This window comes from Nerophis lumbriciformis, linkage group LG32 (assembly GCF_033978685.3).
Source record: "Nerophis lumbriciformis linkage group LG32, RoL_Nlum_v2.1, whole genome shotgun sequence".
Classification (NCBI taxonomy): Eukaryota; Metazoa; Chordata; class Actinopteri; order Syngnathiformes; family Syngnathidae; genus Nerophis; species Nerophis lumbriciformis.
In genome coordinates, this window is record NC_084579.2 from 6,191,702 (window position 1) to 6,211,734 (window position 20,033).

The 20,033-nt window shown below is 46.0% G+C and overlaps 1 protein-coding gene across 2 annotated transcripts in view; it reads left to right on the forward strand.

Moving 5' to 3' along the window:
• Positions 1 to 19,979, forward strand: part of myo5b (myosin VB) — a 38,399-nt gene extending 18,420 nt beyond the window's left edge. The window contains exons 2-40 of one of the 2 annotated variants that reach the window (XM_061926629.1): positions 4,328 to 4,438; positions 4,548 to 4,719; positions 4,789 to 4,933; positions 5,017 to 5,173; positions 5,578 to 5,721; positions 5,792 to 5,873; positions 5,954 to 6,061; positions 6,128 to 6,237; positions 6,309 to 6,574; positions 6,651 to 6,732; positions 6,799 to 6,939; positions 7,010 to 7,132; positions 7,205 to 7,288; positions 7,965 to 8,099; positions 9,206 to 9,303; positions 9,527 to 9,613; positions 9,815 to 9,926; positions 9,985 to 10,196; positions 10,279 to 10,435; positions 13,707 to 13,946; positions 14,018 to 14,254; positions 14,468 to 14,561; positions 16,146 to 16,276; positions 16,374 to 16,493; positions 16,553 to 16,687; positions 16,753 to 16,818; positions 16,896 to 17,123; positions 17,200 to 17,288; positions 17,359 to 17,484; positions 17,692 to 17,890; positions 17,967 to 18,060; positions 18,125 to 18,256; positions 18,364 to 18,515; positions 18,583 to 18,669; positions 18,745 to 18,895; positions 18,966 to 19,260; positions 19,326 to 19,500; positions 19,581 to 19,661; positions 19,740 to 19,979. In XM_061926629.1, the coding sequence (XP_061782613.1) occupies positions 4,328 to 4,438; positions 4,548 to 4,719; positions 4,789 to 4,933; positions 5,017 to 5,173; positions 5,578 to 5,721; positions 5,792 to 5,873; positions 5,954 to 6,061; positions 6,128 to 6,237; positions 6,309 to 6,574; positions 6,651 to 6,732; positions 6,799 to 6,939; positions 7,010 to 7,132; positions 7,205 to 7,288; positions 7,965 to 8,099; positions 9,206 to 9,303; positions 9,527 to 9,613; positions 9,815 to 9,926; positions 9,985 to 10,196; positions 10,279 to 10,435; positions 13,707 to 13,946; positions 14,018 to 14,254; positions 14,468 to 14,561; positions 16,146 to 16,276; positions 16,374 to 16,493; positions 16,553 to 16,687; positions 16,753 to 16,818; positions 16,896 to 17,123; positions 17,200 to 17,288; positions 17,359 to 17,484; positions 17,692 to 17,890; positions 17,967 to 18,060; positions 18,125 to 18,256; positions 18,364 to 18,515; positions 18,583 to 18,669; positions 18,745 to 18,895; positions 18,966 to 19,260; positions 19,326 to 19,500; positions 19,581 to 19,661; positions 19,740 to 19,892 (5,511 nt within the window). In that variant the 3' untranslated portion in view covers positions 19,893 to 19,979. The remainder of the gene's footprint in view (positions 1 to 4,327; positions 4,439 to 4,547; positions 4,720 to 4,788; positions 4,934 to 5,016; positions 5,174 to 5,577; positions 5,722 to 5,791; positions 5,874 to 5,953; positions 6,062 to 6,127; positions 6,238 to 6,308; positions 6,575 to 6,650; positions 6,733 to 6,798; positions 6,940 to 7,009; positions 7,133 to 7,204; positions 7,289 to 7,964; positions 8,100 to 9,205; positions 9,304 to 9,526; positions 9,614 to 9,814; positions 9,927 to 9,984; positions 10,197 to 10,278; positions 10,436 to 13,706; positions 13,947 to 14,017; positions 14,255 to 14,467; positions 14,562 to 16,145; positions 16,277 to 16,373; positions 16,494 to 16,552; positions 16,688 to 16,752; positions 16,819 to 16,895; positions 17,124 to 17,199; positions 17,289 to 17,358; positions 17,485 to 17,691; positions 17,891 to 17,966; positions 18,061 to 18,124; positions 18,257 to 18,363; positions 18,516 to 18,582; positions 18,670 to 18,744; positions 18,896 to 18,965; positions 19,261 to 19,325; positions 19,501 to 19,580; positions 19,662 to 19,739) is intronic. The other variant, XM_061926630.1, reaches the window with a different exon arrangement.
• The last annotated feature ends 54 nt before the right edge of the window (positions 19,980 to 20,033 follow it).

Sequence of the window (20,033 nt, forward strand, 5' to 3'; positions counted from 1 at the left end):
AACTGGCATTAACTGTCAAAATAATTTCAAACTATTGAAGTTAGCTTACAGAATAAACATGTCAATCAACCCATATGATTTTTGCTGTAATATTCTTGTTTTGAAAAGTCACTGTGACTGATAGAAAAGTGATGGTTTTAGCAACATTTTAACCTGTCTGAATGCAATCAATCATTTTGCGTCGGGGGGCGAACCTGAACCCCCCACCAGGACTTTGTCCTGGACCTACCGAGGCCTGCGGCCCCTGGACCCTGGCTACTAGGTTTTTCTGATTTCAAAAGTTGGCAGGTATGCCATCGTCCTTTCTGTCTCCTGTTGCTGATTGTTCGAGGCGTGTTCGACTTTCACGCAAACCTGCGTGACAACTCCCCCCACACCCAAAGATTCTCTATTGTTCAGATGCTTTGTTGGGGAATTCATTAACCAACTGAATCCTGACCCCCTCCCCGCCACACAAACATGGGTCTTTCCATCTTACACGCGTGTGACGCATGAAAACATCACTTCTTCATTGGATGTTGTTACTATGTTAGCATATCCTGCTATGGAGCCAGTTCTAGTAAAGTGTTTACCTTCTGTCCTGCTGAATAGCTAATTGCCACATTTACTTGGATTTTGCTAGTTTGATGGTGACAAATTCTGCTAACTATTCAATAATTTAGCTGATATTGTTGACATTAGTGTCCCACAGAAGGACAATGTGGATTCATAGTTGTTCATCCAATGCTGAGATTTTTTGTGTATAGATCGTCATCATTTTTATCAACACTATCCTTCACACACACTTTGTTCCCACCCATTGTTTTGTCTTTCTAGCTAATAGCTAATGCTAGCGAGTGAGAGAGCGTATGTTTTTGCTGGCAACTTCAAGCATAATAATTTGCCAAGAGACCGCTCATATTTCAAAAAGCTTGTGAGCTGGGGAACTTGTAAGCAGTGTTCATTTTGACAGCAGTTTTTTTAATTTAGTTTTAGTCATGGTTTTTCACAAAAATGTATTTTAGATAGGTCATATTTTGGTCATTTACTAAGTTTTAGTGAACTAAAACTTAGTAAAAAAATTACTAAAAATATCGGTTCGCAGCTGAGTGTGAAGCGACTGGGATGAGAATCAGCACCTCCAAGTCCGAGTCCATGGTTCTCGCCCGGAAAAGGGTGGAGTGCCATCTCCGGGTTGGGGAGGAGATCTTGCCCCAAGTGGAGGAGTTCAAGTACCTCGGAGTCTTGTTCACGAGTGAGGGAAGAGTGGATCGTGAGATTGACAGGCGGATCGGTGCGGCGTCTTCAGTAATGCGGACGCTGTATCGATCCGTTGTGGTGAAGAAGGAGCTGAGCCGGAAGGCAAAGCTCTCAATTTACCGGTCGATCTACGTTCCCATCCTCACCTATGGTCATGAGCTTTGGGTTATGACCGAAAGGACAAGCGGCCGAAATGAGTTTCCTCCGCCGGGTGGCGGGGCTCTCCCTTAGAGATAGGGTGAGAAGCTCTGCCATCCGGGAGGAGCTCAAAGTAAAGCCGCTGCTCCTCCACATCAAGAGGAGCCAGATGAGGTGGTTCGGGCATCTGATCAGGATGCCACCCGAACGCCTCCCTAGGGAGGTGTTTAGGGCACGTCCGACCGGTAGGAGGCCGCGGGGAAGACCCAGGATACGTTGGGAAGACTATGTCTCCCGGCTGGCCTGGGAACGCCTCGGGGTCCCACAGGAAGAGCTGAACGAAGTGGCTGGGGAGAGGGAAGTCTGGGCTTCCCTGCTTAGGCTGCTGCCCCCGCGACCCGACCTCGGATAAGCGGAAGAAGATGGATGGATGGATGGATGGATGGATGGATAGTTCACTAAATTTCTCAACATTTTAGTCAACTAAAATGATAGTAAATTGTGTCAACTAAAGTACAAAGTATAATGGACAACGCATCTTCGAAGCTGTCTTGAAAGGACTTTTATTAATTATTTATCATTGCAGAGCATCTCAAAAACTAGATTCACAACAAGACCTGCTCTCCATGAACATTTCAATGAGTACACTTCACACTAACTTTATTGTGTGTTATTATTTTTTGTTGAAATTAAGCAACAGGCCCGCAAACAGTTTCATTCTGGCCCGCGAGATGAGTTTGCTAAGTGTAAAATTAAGCTTCATTTTTTAATTAAAGAAACTGCTGTTCTAATTGTGTCCACTGGATGTCGCAATAGCAATTCTGTTACCTGGGCGAGCGAGTAAACCAAGCAAGAGGTACACGGTCAAGCAGGGCTGCGATTCCTCCCTATCGACCCAACGTAAAACAAACAGGAGTAAAATAAACAATTGGTAACCCCACTTAAAATGCTGATTGAATATCTTATTTGCTCAGACAATAATGTGTTTATATAAGATTGGATTGAAGTATGTTGTTTTTTAACGGGGAATTACTTAGTTTCTTCTTTTCATGTTAGCATTTAAGCTAGCGAGCTGGCATTATTAAGTCCACTGTGAGTTCATCAAAGTGCAGTTATCAATCTTGGTTTTTAGATCATTTTAATTAAAAACGGTAATACTAATCGTCGGGAGTTTTGCCGTGGTCATCATTAGTTTGTCATTACATTTCTACGATACAGTCTTGTTTCCAGAGGTGGGTAGAGTAGCCAGAAATTGTACTCAAGTAAGAGTACTGTTACTTTAGAGATTTATTACTCAAGTAAAAGTAATGAGTAGTCACCCAAATATTTACTTGAGTAAAAGTAAAAAGTATGTTGTGAAAAAACTATTCGAGTACTGAGTAACTGATGAGTAACATACACACACATATCATATATATATATATATATATATATATATATATATATATATATATATATATATATATATATATATATATATACACACATACATTGATATATACAGTATATCATTTATATGTATTTATTTTGCCGTTTTTGTTTACATGTTAAAGGTGTTTTAATGAATATACATGCATGTTTAACACATTTCTTTCATGTTGACAAGAATATAAGTTGGTGTATTACCTGATTCTGATGACTTGCATTGATTGTAATCAGACAGTAGTGCTTAACGTCCACGTTTTCAAATGCAGGAGAAAAAAAGTTCCTCCTTTCTGTCTAATACCACATGAAGGTGGTTGGTTTTTGGTATCTTATTTGTCCAGCTTCCATTTTCGTTTTCACACACTTTACAAGAAATACATTGGCGGCAAATTCCGTAGCTTGCTAGCTTGTTTGCGCTGGCTTTCGGAGACTCTTATTTTGAAAGCGCAGGCGCGATGGAACGGCACTTTTATTGTGAAGACAGGAACTGTGCAGTCAGTCTTTAGGCTTGTGACGGGATGTACGGTTGAAATAAAAAAGTGTCTTTTTTCCTTCACACTTTTGATTGATTGATTGAAACTTGTATTAGTAGATTGCACAGTACAGTACATATTCCGTACAATTGACCACTAAATGGTAACACCCCAATAAGTTTTTCAACTTGTTTAAGTCAGGTCATGTGACCGCCTGGCTCTGTTTGATTGGTCCAACGTCACCAGTGACTGCATCTGATTGGTGGAACGGAGTCAAATGTCACTAGTGACTGCATTTTATTGGTGGAACGGAGTGAAACGTCACTAGTAACGCAGGCACTTTGAAGGTCTGTCTGACAGACCAAAACAAACAAAGCGTGCATTAACAGATCGATAAAAATTAGTAGCGAGTAGCGAGCTGAATGTAGATAAAAGTAGCGGAGTAAAAGTAGCGTTTCTTCTCTATAAATATACTCAAGTAAAAGTAAGTTGCATTAAAACTACTCTTAGAAGTACAATTTATCCCAAAAGTTACTCAAGTAGATGTAACGGAGTAAATGTAGCGCGTTACTACCCACCTCTGCTTGTTTCCCAGGGGAAAATCCAAACGATATCTTTCATACTCAGTAGTTCTGATTAGATCCTCGCTGTGATTTACCCCGCCCCTCTCCTGCATGCTACTGTGATTGGATGGATTCCTAACTTGTCCCACCCGCCCAAAGACGTATTTAAATATGATTGGATTTCATCTCTGTCAACATTTTCGTTTAGTTTTCATTCGTTGACTAAATGATCAATTTCATCATTGTTTTTGTCAACGTGCGTTTGTTGTAATTTGTTATTGTTCTATTTTAGTCAGGGGAAAATAGGTCGTTGACGATAACTAACAAAATATGTATTAAGTCATTGGTGGTTTCCTTGGTTAACTGGTTAGCATTCCTAGTTCCTACGATGATAACTTGCTCATTGCTGCGTTTTGCTCCATATTGCAAATCAGATATCAGCAGCTCATTGCTACATTGACGTTGGGGTCATGTGTTGATGTGTTTCAGTACACGCGGGTGTGGATCCCGGACGAGGATCACATATGGAAGGCTGCGGAGATCACCAGAGATTACAAGCAAGGAGAGTCGGTGCTCTACCTCAAACTGGAGGATGGCCCGGTATTGAAGCAACATGTTTGTTTTCATTGTTAAGCCTCTGTGTGTAGAAAGTCTTCTTGTTTGATAGTTAGTTAGCTAGGTAATGTTGACGAGCCCACTACCTTCTCAGCTTTTGGAGTATCCTGTGGGTCCGAAGAGCAATCCTCTTCCATTCCTGCGTAACCCTGACATTCTAGTTGGCGAGAACGACTTGACCGCTCTCAGCTACCTTCACGAACCCGCCGTCCTGCACAACCTGCGAGTGCGTTTCCTGGAGTCCAACCACATCTACACATACTGCGGTCAGTCTCCCTATAAACCAACGTCATGTTGCACATGGGCACTTTTGAGCATTGACTTTTTGTGTGCAGGCATTGTCCTGGTGGCCATCAACCCTTATGAGGATCTGCAGATCTATGGGGAGGAGGTCATCAATGCCTACAGCGGACAGAACATGGGCGACATGGACCCGCACATTTTTGCTGTGGCCGAAGAAGCGTACAAGCAGATGGCGAGGTCAGACTCTGTCTTCTTGGAAGCCATGATGGTAAGCATAACAGGTCGTCCCGTGTGTTTAAATTTTTGCTTTGGGGTTCTAGAGACGAGAGGAACCAATCCATCATCGTGAGTGGAGAATCTGGAGCAGGGAAGACGGTTTCTGCAAAGTACGCCATGCGCTTCTTTGCCACAGTCGGCGGCTCAAGCAATGACAGCAACGTGGAGGAGAAAGTCCTCGCCTCCAGTCCCATCATGGAGGTTAGTTCAGCCACCTCATTGGGGTAAGACTAGTCCTATCTACTCATGATGCTGAATCCAGTACAGCCATGTTCCGTCACAGACTTGGCCCAGGACACTATAGTCCTATCCAGTCCAGTCATTCAAGTGAGCTGGGTCTTGTCCAGTTCCTTTTATGGCGGTGATCCCAGCCAAGACAGTCTTAAAACTTCAAAGACATCTAGTCTAGAGTTGGGGGTGGGCTCAATCTATTCCAAATTCATCACACAAATGGATGTAGTCTATAGAAGTCCAGTCAAATCCCTTCTTGGTGGGCCATTCAGTTTAGGTGCAGGACAGTTCTTGGACACTTTGGGAACTCATGAAGTGTGTTACGTTGTGTTTATGAAAGTTATTTCTCTTAATCCACTTCCTGTCTTGACCAGGCTATCGGGAACGCCAAGACCACGCGGAACGACAACAGCAGTCGCTTCGGGAAGTACATTGAGATCGGATTCAGTCAAAACTACCACATCATTGGCGCTAACATGCGCACATATCTGCTGGAGAAGTCACGGGTTGTCTTCCAGGTGGGTGTAAATCACAGTAGGACGAAATGTGCCACATGAGTCTGAGCTTGCTTTTCCTACCTTCTTGCAGGCTGAAGAAGAGCGTAATTATCACATCTTCTACCAGCTGTGTGCCTCCGCCTCGTTGTCCGAGCTGCAAGATCTCAACCTAAGTGAGTCGACACATTTTTTAATTTCTCTCAAACACGTTGAGCATGTCTCAGCTACCGTCTTCTGTTTGGCCACCGCCCAGCCAGCGCACAAGACTTCACCTACACGTCAATGGGAGAGAATATCTTCATAGAGGGTGTGAGCGACGCAGATGACCTCACCAAGACCAGACAGGCCTTCAAACTGCTGGGTGGGTGATGAACACCCCACCTTTTTTTTCACAATGATAAGCATTAAGTCTTTGGTGTGTGGGCAGGCATCAAAGACGCTACTCAGAACGCCATCTTCAGGGTCCTGGCATCCATCCTGCATTTGGGAAACATCGAGATCTACTCCGAGAGGGACGGCGAGTCCTGCCATGTCTCGGTGCGTCCACAGGGACCACATGTGATCTGCAGCTTATTGCTAAGGTCTTCCTCTGTGTGCTTGTCTTTCAGAGCAGTGATGTCCATCTGAAGCATTTCTGCCGGCTGCTGGGCCTGGAGCCTCCGCAGATGGAGCACTGGCTCTGTCACAGGAAGTTGGTCACAACGTCCGAGACGTACATTAAGAATATGTCGAGCAAGCAAGCGAGCAATGCTCGCAACGCCCTCGCCAAGCACATTTACGCCCGCATGTTTGACTGGATCGTGGCGCACATTAACGTGGCGCTGCACACGACCTCCAAACAGCACTCCTTCATCGGTGTCCTGGACATCTACGGGTGCACACTCGCTATGCCTGCCATCTGAGCGCGGTCCACACGCATGTACCTGACCTCGTCTTCTTTGTCTACGCAGATTCGAAACCTTCGAGGTGAACAGCTTTGAGCAGTTCTGCATCAACTATGCCAACGAGAAACTGCAGCAGCAGTTCAACTCGGTGAGTCTTTGAGGTCATGGCTTTTCAGACGCCACCTAAGCCCGGATGTCGCTGTCTTGTGTGCAGCATGTGTTCAAGTTGGAGCAAGAGGAGTATATGAAGGAGCAGATCCCCTGGACCCTGATCGACTTCTACGACAACCAGCCATGTATCGACTTGATCGAGGCACGGCTTGGGGTGCTAGACCTGCTGGATGAGGAGTGCAAAGTGGGTCAGGTGTTGATGTTGAAATGAGGGACTTTAGCGTTGTTGGTCTACTTTCTTCTTCCTGTTTCAGGTGCCCAAAGGAACAGATCAGAACTGGGCCCAGAAGCTCTACAAGCGGCACGGCAGCAGCGCGCACTTCCAGAAACCTCGAATGTCCAACACCTCTTTTATCATCAACCACTTTGCTGACGATGTAAGTCAACCTTCGGGTCACCTGAACCGCATCGTCACAGGTCTCATTAGTCATATGTTGTTGGACCGGCAGGTGGCGTACGAGTGCGACGGCTTCCTGGAGAAGAACCGAGACACCGTTTACGATGAGCAGATCAACATCCTGAAGGCTAGTCAGGTACGTTGCTACAAAGTTGTCATGTGATTAATCATGAAAGGTCAAACTAGCAAACGAGTAGTAGAACGTAGACGAGAAACCTTCTTCTAACGCTGTAGCTCGTCAGTGTTGTTGATCCCAAAACAAGTTAATCCTCTTGTTTTTTCAACACAAAACCGTTTTGTCTACAAGGGTTCTGAATTGGATGCTGTCGGTTTTGGCCGGGGCAATAGCTCAGTCTGTAAATTGGGTCTTGGTTTCAAAGCCCAATGTAGACCAAAACAAAAGTTGTTGGAGAGATGCTGACAAACTACTGTTAAAGTTATGTTGACCACGGCCATACAGATGCTCTTGAAGAGACTTCAAATAATGTTCAGGTAATTAAAACCACTAAACAGTTATAGCATATTTTGTAAAAGGGAGGACAGGACATACATCACTTTGAGGGGATGTTAATAACATTTCTCCAGTAACGGTGCAAGTATTCTTGTGCCTTGACTGTGACATTACTGCCATAACACAAATAGTTGCTGTTACTTGTCTGGTTGGCAAAGAAAATCTTGGTCTGTTTTTGGGTAATTTTTAAAAGTAATAGTGCCTTTAAGGCATATTTCATTACAGAGGTCAGATCCTCAGATCATCCCGCACAACTGGAAGGCAGGTCTGAATGCCAACATGGCTACCTGTTTGCCTTCAGGTTGAGCTGGTCGCCGACCTTTTCAGCGACAAAGATGGCGGCTCCTCCCTCAAGACGTCCAAAGTGAACGTGCGTGCTGCCAAGTCGGCCCCCAAAGCCTCCAACAAGGAGAACAGGAAGACTGTTGGCTTGCAAGTGAGCTTCTCTTCTTCTTTTTTCTGTCACGTTCTCTTGGTATTACAACTATATTTATACATATGTGTGTATGTATGTGTGTGTGTGTATATATAGATGTGTATGTGTGTATATATACACTATATTGCCAAACGTATTTGGCCTCCTGCCTTTACTCACATATGAACTTGAAGTGCCATCCCATGGAATTGTCCAAAATGTTTTGGTATCCTGGAGAGTTCAAAGTTCCTTTCACTGGAACTAAGGGGCCAAGCCCAACTCCTGAAAAAACAACCCCACACCATAATTCCTCCTCCACCAAATTTCACACTCGGCACAATGCAGTCCGAAATGTAGCGTTCTCCTGGCGACCTCCAAACCCAGACTCGTCCATCAGATTGCCAGATGGAAAAGCGTGATTCAACAGTCCAAAGAACACGTCTCCACTGCTCTAGAGTCCAGTGGCGACGTGCTTTACACCACTGCATCCCACACTTTGCATTCGACTAGTTGATGTATGGCTTAGATACAGCTGCTCGGCCATGGAAACCCATTCCATGAAGCTCTCGGCGTACTGTACGTGGGCTAATTGGAAGGTCACATGAAGTTTGGAGCTCTGTAGCAACTGACTGTGCAGAAAGTCTTGTATACACCGGGCCAAGTGATTAGGAAACCTGATTCTCATCACTTGGATGGGTGGCCAAATACTTTTGGCAATACAGTGTGTGTGTGTATATATATATATATATATATATATATATATAAAGCAAAACTGCATATTTCAGAGTGGCCTTTTATTGTGGGCAGCCTAAGGCACACCTGTGCAATAATCATGCTGTTTAATCAGCATCTTGATTTGCCACACCTGTGAGGTGGGACGGATTATCTTGGAAAAGAAGAATTGCTCACTAACACAGATTTAGGAAGATTTGTGAACAATATCTGAGAGGAATAGGTCTTTAGTGTACATAGCAAAAAATGTAGATCTTTGAGTCCAACTCATGAAAAATGGGAGCAAAAACAAAAGTGTTGCGTTTATATTTTTGTGTATACACACATACATATATATATATATATATTTCAAATGCATATACATAACAGTACATATATTTATGACGCGTCTTCAGTTCCGTAGCTCTCTGCATCTTCTCATGGAGACGCTGAACGCCACCACGCCTCACTACGTGCGCTGCATCAAACCCAACGACTTCAAGGAGGCCTTCTCGTGAGTCCGCTGCTCTTCTTCCTCTTCTGCTTTGTGTGTTCCATCCGAGAAAGGAAGGTGGCTCTAATGAAGCTCTCCGGGAAGGCTTCATGGTCAGACAGGAACTTGTTGTAATGATACATTCCGATGACTTTTTGTCACCTGTCAGTCAAGTGAACTCAGATAGTCCAAAAAGGTTCCTACCGAGGACTTGCATGACGTTGATATATATCTGTGTGTGCAGGTTCGACTCGCGGCGAGCCGTACAGCAGCTGCGAGCGTGCGGCGTCCTTGAGACCATCCGCATCAGCGCTGCCGGATACCCATCCAGGTAACCCGCTTGGTCTTCCTCATGCTGCTGAGTCACCACCAGGAGGTGGCTCTTAAAGTTTCCGCTATGCTATAGCTTGCTCAGCAGATTGTGGCGCCACGGTGTCACGTGACAGGAGGCGTGCACCATTCTAGGGTTTTGCAGTTTCCAACCGGGAAGTGAGTCTGATGCCATCTACCGGTTATTGTTGTGCTTGGGCAGGTGGACATACAGTGACTTCTTCAGCAGGTATCGTGTCTTGATGCACAAGTCGGACATGTTGTGTGCAGACAAGAAGTTGGTGTGTAAGAAGCTTCTGGAGACGCTGATCAAGGTGAGACTTCTTTGCAGGACTTCTGTGTCCCTCCTCTCACAAGTTTTGTGTGTGTCAGGATAAAGACATGTTCCAGTTTGGAAAGACCAAGATCTTCTTCCGGGCCGGCCAGGTGGCCTACTTGGAGAAGCTGCGGGCCGACAAGTTCCGCGCCGCCTGCATTATGATCCAGAAAACGGTACGCGGATGGCTGCACCGTGTCCGATACCAGAAGATCCGCAAGTCTGCCATCCTGTTGCAGAGATACGGGCGAGGCTACTTGGCGCGCAGGTCAGTTTTGCTTGATGCATGTGCCCATGAAGGAATGGGGGCTCCACGCACCTCCCCTGTTTATTATTTCAAATGTCCTCAGGTACGCCGAATATTTGCGCCTTACACGCGCCGCCATGGTCTGTCAGAAGAATTACCGCATGGTCAGGGAGCGCCGCGCCTATCTCACGGTGCGCAATGCTACCGTGGTCATCCAGGCCTTCACCCGAGGAATGTTCACCCGCAAGATCTACAACCAGGTGATGCACACACACCCAAGTCCTACAATTCCTACTAGTATGTTGTATGGCCATGGCATGATTGAATTGACACGTCTTTACCAATGCAGTAGCAGGTGATCTAGCTCCATTTGAGTCTTTGTATTTTATTTACATAATGAATTATCATCAATTGCTGGGTTGCAAGCACGTGACGTAAAGGCCGTCCTCCTCCCTGATGGATGGCAAACATTGATCAATATGACTACCGTATTTTCCGGACTATAGGGCGCACCGGATTATAAGGCGCACTGCTGAGTGGGTCTATTTTCATAGATAAAGCGCACCGGATTATAAGGCGCATTAAAGGGCTCCTATTAGGAATTTTTCCTGAATGTAAAAGACTTCCTTGTGGTCTACATAACATGTAATGGTGGTTCTTTGGTCAAAATGGTGCATAGATTATGTTTTACGAATAATCTTTAAGACTGTCACTTCAGGATGCACTGTTTTGTGGGCGGTCTTATTTACGTGGCTAACTTTGACGGCGTCTTCTCCCCATCATCTTTGTTATAGCGGTGTAGCGTGCAAGGACGGGGGTGGAAGAAGTGTCAAAAGATGGAGCTAACTGTTTTAATGACATTCAGACTTTACTTCAATCAATAGCGAAGCAGCATCTCCTCATCCGTGGCTCACTAGACAAATGTGTCTTGTGAAAAATGGGTGAATAATGTAAACTCACTACACCGGTAGTTTTTAGCGCTTTCATAGCGAGTTTACTGACAGATATAAGTTAGAACTTTACACTACTTTATATTAGAAATGCCCCATAACAAGAAGATAGAGAAAAAGAAGAAGCTTATCAACTACGTTGTCGGCAGGGACTACAATGCCGGACGTGCGCAAATTTTCAGGACTTATGCAGATCCCAAAAACAGATCACCAGGTACTAGAAGGTAAGAAAAGTTGGTTTTGCATAATATTGCAAAACAAAACGCCAGATAATGTGTCCGCTAATGGGTGGCATTTTGTGGTTCTTATACACACACCATAATAATACTCGTACTTCTGACTACGGTAGCCGTAATACAACGACAATTGCGGCTTCAAAGTCGTACTAAAACATTTTGAAAGATTTTTGAGCGCTGTGTGTAATGTTATATATTTTCAATGGAACATTTAAAGTTTTGGTATTGTTTATTAGCGTCATATTGCAGTCTACACGTATCTCTTATGTGGGACTACCACCTACTGGTCACTCTTATCATTGCACCATGTACCAAATAAAATTTCTTCAAGGTCTGTAAGCACAACCAGAATTATTCCGTACATTAGGCGCACCGGGTTATAAGGCGCACTGTCGAATTTTGAGAAAATGAAAGGATTTTAAATGCGCCTTATAGTCCAAAAAATACGATACTTCTTATTTACCTTTAAGCAGTGTACAAGTAGGTGCAATTTAAAGGTTTAGTGGCAAAAATACAAGCCAAATATCATGAAAAAATATGTGAAAGTGATGGAGCGGATCCATACTCTTAAGAATAAATACCTTTTTGTAAAGATTTTAATTATTCAAAATCACCAAAGTGGACTTTTACTGACGTTGACTTGTCAAGCTGCAGTCCGAGTCTATAGCGACCACTCAAGGGACATGGCAAATTGGCCACTATACGCAGGTTGCCATGACGATATCGCACGATGAGACATAGAGTAATGGCGATGGTTGTCGATGAGGAGAGTGCTGCTTCGTTGAAAGTTTGGGAAAAAATGAGGGAGAGTGCTCGTTTTGTGCGGTGTAATATGACATGTACTGTATGTGGAAGTAAGTGTCGCACGTACGGCAGCGTCCGCCCCGTATTAGAATGCCCATAGTAGGTTGACATCAGCCGTAAGCGAGCAGCATAGTAAATTGCTAGTATTTATTAAGTGGACAAACTTAAACATTGTGGAAGAAACCACAAAACAATTGATGTCATAGCAAGTGTATCCTAAAAAAAGAGTCAACAGTTCAATAACTTACAAGATGCCACAGCAAATTTTGCACAGATGGGGTAAAGCGGTACAGTAAGTACAATACATACACGCACTTAATGGAATTTAAGGCTAAGCCTGAATGTATCAACATCATATGCAGCATTGCAGAACATTTTGATATCAGTGGCCAGTGGAAACTATCCAGAGTAATAAAAAAAAAAAAGACTATACCGAGATACAAAATAGGTGGCCACATTAACACAAGTGGCCGCTACAAACAAGGTTTATTACAATATTTTTCTCTTCGGGGGAAATTTGTGATGCTGCCACAGACAGATTTACCTGTATTTGGTCAACCACACTTCCTTCTATACACAAGATGGACTTATTCATGCATCAGTAGGTAACATATTTTATGGATGTTAGCGAGTGCCATGTGATCGTTTTTAATCATGTGTTTTCAAACCATTTCTTTTTAACCTATATAATATGAGTTTAGTTTATGCAGTTGATCTGTTGCAAGCCATATATATTGCTGTCATCTATAATTCTGCATCTGCAGTTGTTTTAAGGGTGCAGAGTTTACATTTTTTAGCAAGATACGGCTACTTCCCTGTTGTCCAGCAATGTTTAGGCACGGGAAATTTCCAGGAAAACGCGTGTTTTTAAAAATTAAATTTGCAGTCAAAATATTACTTAAGTGTTTTTTTATGAAATACCAATACAAATATGATGTAAAATTTGTTTTGGTATTTTGGTTATTATCCGAATCTTAACAAGCCTCAAAAGTGTTAGGATACATATGAGTTGGGAGCAAGTGAGGTTGTGAGCTAAACGTACTCTAATAGGACGAACATGGCCAATATAATATGTTCATTACAGTATTTAACCTTCTGCCTAAAGAAGTCGGTCCGACGGCAAAACTATATATATATATGTCGGAATATACGTCAGGTCAGGAAAAAACACAGAGGCTATTTCATCCCTACAAGCCTGTTTCACAGGTTGCCCTGCTCGTCGGGGGTTTATTATTTTAGGGCAACCTGCGAAACAGGCTTGTAGGGATGAAATAGCCTGTGTTTTTTCCTGACCTAACGTGTGTATATATATATCTCTATACTTTAAATATGTACATACTTTAAATATGTATATGTGTATATACTTTAAATATGTGTATGTTTGGTTAAGTTGTCAGTTGATGAGACAAAGCCAGCTTCATGGAGTTTTGTGGACAGACAATGAACACTTGTGTCTCTGCCGGGAGGACGAGGAAGACATGGGAAGCCAAACGTTGTCAATTTTCCTAGGAATGTGACATCCTGTGCTCCTCCCTCCGCAGTTGATGCTGCACTACAAGGCCACGATCATCCAGAGAAACGTGCGCGGCTGGTTGCAGAGGACCAAGTATCGACGGATGCGCCACGCCGCCATCGTGCTCCAGTGCGCCGTCAGGCGCGCTCGTGCACAACGCCTCTACAAGAAGCTCAAGAAAGAAGCAGGCTCGGGCGAGCGTCTGAAGAAGCTTGACGCGGGCATGGAGAATAAGATTGTGCAGCTGCAGAGGAAGATTGATGACAAGGTACTTCTATCACGACTCTATGATTACTGTTGACCCACAGTCCATCATGACCGCCGCCCGTTCTGTCGTAGGGTAAAGAGTACCGTGCTCAGAACGAACAGTTGCTGCAGACCAACACCAACCTGGGCTCAGAGTTGAGCCGCCTCCAGAAGCAGCTGCAGCAGATCAACAGCAGTCAGGGCGACACCACTCAGCTGAGCGCGCTGCAAGCAGAGCTGGAGAGGCTACGGGCGGAGCTTGCCGAGGCACAGGAACAGAAGAGCAAGATAGTGGAGGATCACCGCGTCGAGAAACTGGATCTGACCGAGGTGAACTCGCTTTTTGGGACATAGGGCAGCCAAACGCCATACTTACGATTTCCTAACAAGTTGACGATTGTATTTGATTGGTGTCAAGATGTCCTCCATTTTGTTATGTTCCACAATCCAAATATCTGTCGTTGTTGATGCTGCTTGGTGCTCCTTTTGGCAGCGTGCTGTAAATTGCTGTTGATGCTTGGTTCGTGTGTGTTTTGACGTCAGAGGCTGGCTGAGCTCGTGGAGGAAAACTCACTGCTGAAGAGCGAAAAAGAAGAACTGAACCTAAAGATTCGACAACAGTCAAGCCGAGCTGCAGGTGAGCCAATCACGTGAGACCCCACCCGGGCTAGTTTGTTACTGCAAGTTAGCACCTTTATTGTCTGAAAATTACTTAAGATTCTTATTTGTCATGTTAATGAATTAATTGACAGCTTTTTGGTCTTGCCCATGGTAGTAGAGTATTTTATCCACATAATATATTGAGATTAGAAGTACTTTCCTAATTTGTGTGTTTTATGGACACAACTGATCTGCTTGCTGTCTGTTAGGGGATCAAATACTCTCATATACTCATAACCTTATTTTTTTTTTTTTACATTCTGTCCCGAGGGTAGAAACTCGTGTAACAATTTTCTATTGTAGATTTCTACGTGCTGTAAAAGTGTACTTTCTGTTAGCCCTCGATTAAGCCAGTAAAACCGTACTTCCTGTCAGCTGTCACTTGAGCCAATATAAGTTTACTTCCTGTTAGCCGTCACTTCAGTCAGTTAAATTTTACTTCCTGTTAGCTCTCACCTGAGCTAGTTAAATTGTACTCTCTGTTAGCCGTTACTTGAGCTGGTAAAAGTGTACTTTCTGTTAGCCGTCGCTTGTGCCAGAAAAAACTTAGTTCTTGTTAGCCTTCACTTAAACTAGTAAAACTGTACTTACAGTTAGTCGTCACCGACTCAGTGGCCTAGTGGTTAGAGTGTCCGCCCTGAGATCGGTAGGTTGTGGGTTCAAACCCCGGCCGAGTCATACCAAAGACTATAAAAATGGGACCCATTTCCTCCCTGCTTGTCACTCAGCATCAAGGGTTGGAATTGGGGGTTAAATCACCAAAAATGATTCCCGGGCGCGGCCACCGCTGCTGCCCACTGCTCCCCTCACCTCCCAGGGGGTGATCAAGGGTGATGGGTCAAATGCAGAGAATAATTTCGCCACACCTAGTGTGTGTGTGACAATCATTGGTACTTTAACTTTAACTTTAACTTGAGCCCGGTAAATTTTACTTCCTGTTAGCCGTCACTTGAGCCAGTTAAATTGCACTTCCTGTTAGCCGTCACTTGAGCTTGTAAAACCGCATTTACTGTTAGCCGTCGCTTGAGCCAGGTAAATTGTACTTCCTGTTAGCCGTCACTTGAGCCAGTAAAAGTGTACTTCCTGTTACCCGTTGCTTGAGCCAGTAAAACTGTACTTCCTGTTAGCCGTCACTCGAGCCAGTAAGTTGTACTTCCTGTTAGCTGTCACCTGAGCCATTAAATTGTACTTCCTGTTAGCCGCCATTTGAGCCAGTAAATGTACTTCCTGTTAGCCGTCACTTGAGCCAGTAAAACCCCACTTCCTGTTCAGTGTCACATGAGCCAGTAAAAATGTACTTCCTGTTAGCCGTCACTTGAGCCAGTAAGTTGTACTTCCTGTTAGCTGTCACTTGAGCCAAAATAACTGTACTTCCTGTTTGCCGTCACTTGGGCCAGTAAAACCGTACTTCCTGTTCGCTGTCACTTGAGCCAGTAAAAATGTACTTCCTGTTAGCCGTCACTTGCGCCAGTTAAAGTGTACTTCCTGTTCGCCGTCACCTGAGCAAGTTAAATTTTAATTTTTCTGAGCTGTCATTTGAGCCACTGTGTGCACTTTTCAGAGGATGTAGGAAGTGCGTTGTTGCGGGCCGAGATGGATGCGGAGAGGCGTCGATACCAGAATCTCCTCAAAGAATATTCCAGAATGGAGCAGAGATACGAAAACTTGAAGGAAGAAGTTTCTTTGACCAAGGTTAGAATGTTTTCAAACATTCAGCCATGTTGGCAGTAAAATCTGCAGTTCAAAGTGTCACCTTATGAGGGTCCATTGATCTTTTCACACGGTCCAGTTCCAGCCGGGTCATCGCAGGAACTTGTCCAACCAGAGCAGCCAAGGGTCTGACTCCAACTACACGTCCATCTCTACATCGGAGGTGGGCGACAGCGAGGACGCCATCCAGCTGGTGGACGTGAGTGACACGTGAGTCCAAAAGGCAGGTCCGTCAGTGCTGATGTGTGTTGTCTTTAGGACATGGGTGTAGACAAGGCGGCAATGGACATCAGTGTGTTCATCAAGCTGCAGAAGCGAGTTCGAGAGCTGGAACATGAGAGGAAGCAACTGCAAGCCAATGTGGACAAGATGGAAGAGCTCGCCAGACAGCAGGTTGTGTCGTGGATCAGCCATTGTTAGCTTTTGTCTGTTGTCTAACGCCCAAATGCTGGTCACAGGGATCAGTGGTCAAGAGCTCCAGTGTTGAGCAGCAAGCGGCCGATTTGGCATACAACAACCTCAAGGTACGTCCGAGTGCAAGATGGCCGAAATGAACATGTGACTGGCGTAGAGGTGAACTGGTGGTGCTTGTGAACCACAGCGACAAGAGCTGGAGTCAGAGAACAAGAAGCTGAAAAATGATCTGAACGAGTTGCACCACAGTGTCGCCGATCGAGAATCGTCCGACGAGCTTCAGAGCAGCTACAACCTGCTGCTGAGTCAGTTCCGAGCCGCCAACGAGGAACTAGACGCACGCAAGGAGGAAGTTCTCATTCTTAGGACCCAGATCGTCAATGCCGTGGAGCAGCAGGAGAAAAAACAACAGCTGGTCAGTCTTTTGTATCCAAAACAAAAAGTCTTCCTTGATGGTAGCGTGATGACCGCCGTGGTCTTTTTCTCGGCAGGAGGGTGACAACTTGGCGGAGGATAGCAGCTTGCCAGCGGACAAAGACGAGGCGCTCAGAGCCTATCAGGGCCTGCGCGAGTCCAAAAAGTAAGTTCCTGTCCTGTAAGTTTTGCCTGCCCTGTCACGCTTGCTAACACTTCAGCTTTGTTCTTGACAGTGCTCCTAGCAACCTGCTCACTTCCTCTTTCTCTGACTGCGTTTCCTGTTCCCAGCCCAAATGGCGTTCTCTGAATGAAGATGGAGAACTGCTTCTTGCTTACCAGGGTCTCAAAGAAGTGGCCAGGTTGTGTTTTCCCTCCTTCTCCTCCTCATCGTTGCTCCTCTTTCTTCTCCATCTTCTTCCTTCTTCTTCGCCTCCGCTGGCTACGCACCGAACAGTATTGTGGTTCTCACTGTGGAGAAGTCGCGTCAGGCCACTCTCGGTCGTCATGGAGACCAGACGTCATCATTTGAAAAATGTGGTCTCTGAAGCTCTTCTGCGTCCTGCCAGGCTGCTGGAGGCACAGCTACAGTCGCAGAATCGCCAGCATGGCGACGAGCTGGAGGCACTGCACACGCAGATCGAGCTGCTAAAGGACGACATCGAGAAGAAGCAGGAGAAGCTGAACTACACCACCTCGTTGTCGCCAGAGGCCTTGCTGGAGTACAGCGTGCAGCTGGAGATCACCCGACTCACGGACGACAACCTGGTGAGCAGGAGGCCGCCATGTCAGGGTCTTTTGTGTGAGATGTCACATGACGAGGCTGGTGTGGTCCTGCCCACAGGACCTGAAGGAGCTCGTAGAGAAGCTGGAGAAAAACGAGCGTAAGCTGAAGAAGCAGCTAAGGATCTACATGAAGAAAGTCCAGGAGCTGGAAGGTAACAACTTACTCAGGTAATCACTGTAGTCCTTTCGCCGTCTTCACGATGTCCGTCTCTTCAGTTTCTCGCAGCAGTCGCGCTAAAGCGGACTTGGGCCGCCAGGTTACGCTGCAGCGCAAAGAGAAGGACTTCGAGGGCATGTTGGAGTACTGCAAGGAGGACGAGGCCCTGCTCATCAAGATGCTGATCACAGGTGAGTGCCGACGCCCCAGGACCTGATTGAACCACGCTTCATTTGCTAGCTGCCAAAGGAAAAGGCAATCAAGCCCCGCCCCCTCTCGGCTTTTGCACCCTTTCCAGACATGAGACCGGATGACGTGTCAGGAACGGTCCCGTGCCTGCCGGCATACGTCCTCTTCATGTGCGTCCGCCACGCCGACTACATCAACGACGACAACAAAGTGGAGGCTCTGCTCACCGCCAGCATCAACGCCATTAAGCGCGTTCTCAAGGTGAGTGCTGCAGGTGTCACGTGGCGGCGTCAGCACACTTCTGACCGTCAAGCAATATCGCCCACAGAGGAACGACGACTTCGACACCACCTCCTTCTGGCTCGCCAACACCAGCCGCCTCCTGCACTGCCTCAAGCAGTACAGCGGCGACGAGGTGAGCATCAGCAGCTATCTTGTGCCGACAGAGCGGGAGGCTTAGTGTTTTTTCTATGGTCGTATGTGTGTTCAGGCGTTTATGGTCCACAACACGGCCAAACAGAATGAACATTGTCTGAAGAACTTTGACCTGGCCGAGTACCGCCAGGTGCTGAGCGACCTGTCCATCCAAATCTACCAACAGCTAATCCGCGTGGCCGAGTCCGTCATCCAGCCAATGATCGGTTAGCAAGTGGAAGCGTTAAGCCTTACGATGTCACATGCTAGCTACAGCTAATATGTAACTGTTTTCAGTTTCCGCCATGTTGGAGAGCGAGAGCATCCCCAGCCTGGCGGGAGTTAAGCCCATGGGCTACCGAAACCGCTCATCTAGTATGGACACTGATGGCGACGGACCCAGCAGCTACACACTTCAAGCGCTGATCCGGCAGCTGGGCCAGTTCCACACTATCATGCGCGACCACGGGCTGGACCCCGAAATTGCGGGCCAGGTGGTCCGTCAGCTCTTCCACTGCATCAATGCCGTCACGCTAAACAACCTGCTGCTCCGCAAGGACGTGTGCTCCTGGAGCACGGGCATGCAGCTCAGGTACCGGGCACTTTCTGTGTTTATGTGTCTCAACGCATCACTTTCTGTACGCTGCCTGTGTGCAGATACAACACCAGCCAAATGGAGGAGTGGCTCCGAGCCAACAACCTGTACCAGAGCCAAGCCGCCGCCACGCTGCAACCCATCATCCAGGCGGCCCAACTGCTGCAGGTCAAGAAAAAGACGTCGCAGGACGCCGACGCCATCTGCTCGCTCTGCACCAGTCTCAACTCCCAGCAGGTGTTGCCGCCTACCCACCCACCCACACTTGACAGGCGGCGTTGGACATCCCGCTCATGTTGTCTCGTCTGTGCCCACAGATCGTGAAGATCCTCAACCTGTACACACCCCTCAACGAGTTTGAGGAGCGCGTAACCGTGTCCTTCATTAGGAACATCCAGGTCAGACATCATACTTGTGCTGCTAGCGTGTTGTTTGCTAGCGGTAACCACGCTCTTCGCTTTGCTCCGTTTGTCCAGAGCTGCCTTCAGGAGCGCAATGACCCGCCGCAGCTTCTGCTGGACACCAAGCAGACATTCCCGGTTCTCCTACCATACGCGCCTTCCGCCCTCAGCCTAGAGACGCTGCACATTCCCAACTCACTTGGTCTCGACTTCCTCATCCGGGTCTGACCTCTTGAGCTTTTTAGCGACACTCCAGAAAAAGGGCTTGATTGATTTTGGTCACATGTCTTTACAAATAAAATATTTATACAGAAAGGGATTGATGCTAACTATCCTGTTCAGGTTCTTTCAGGATCAATTCCTCAAGAT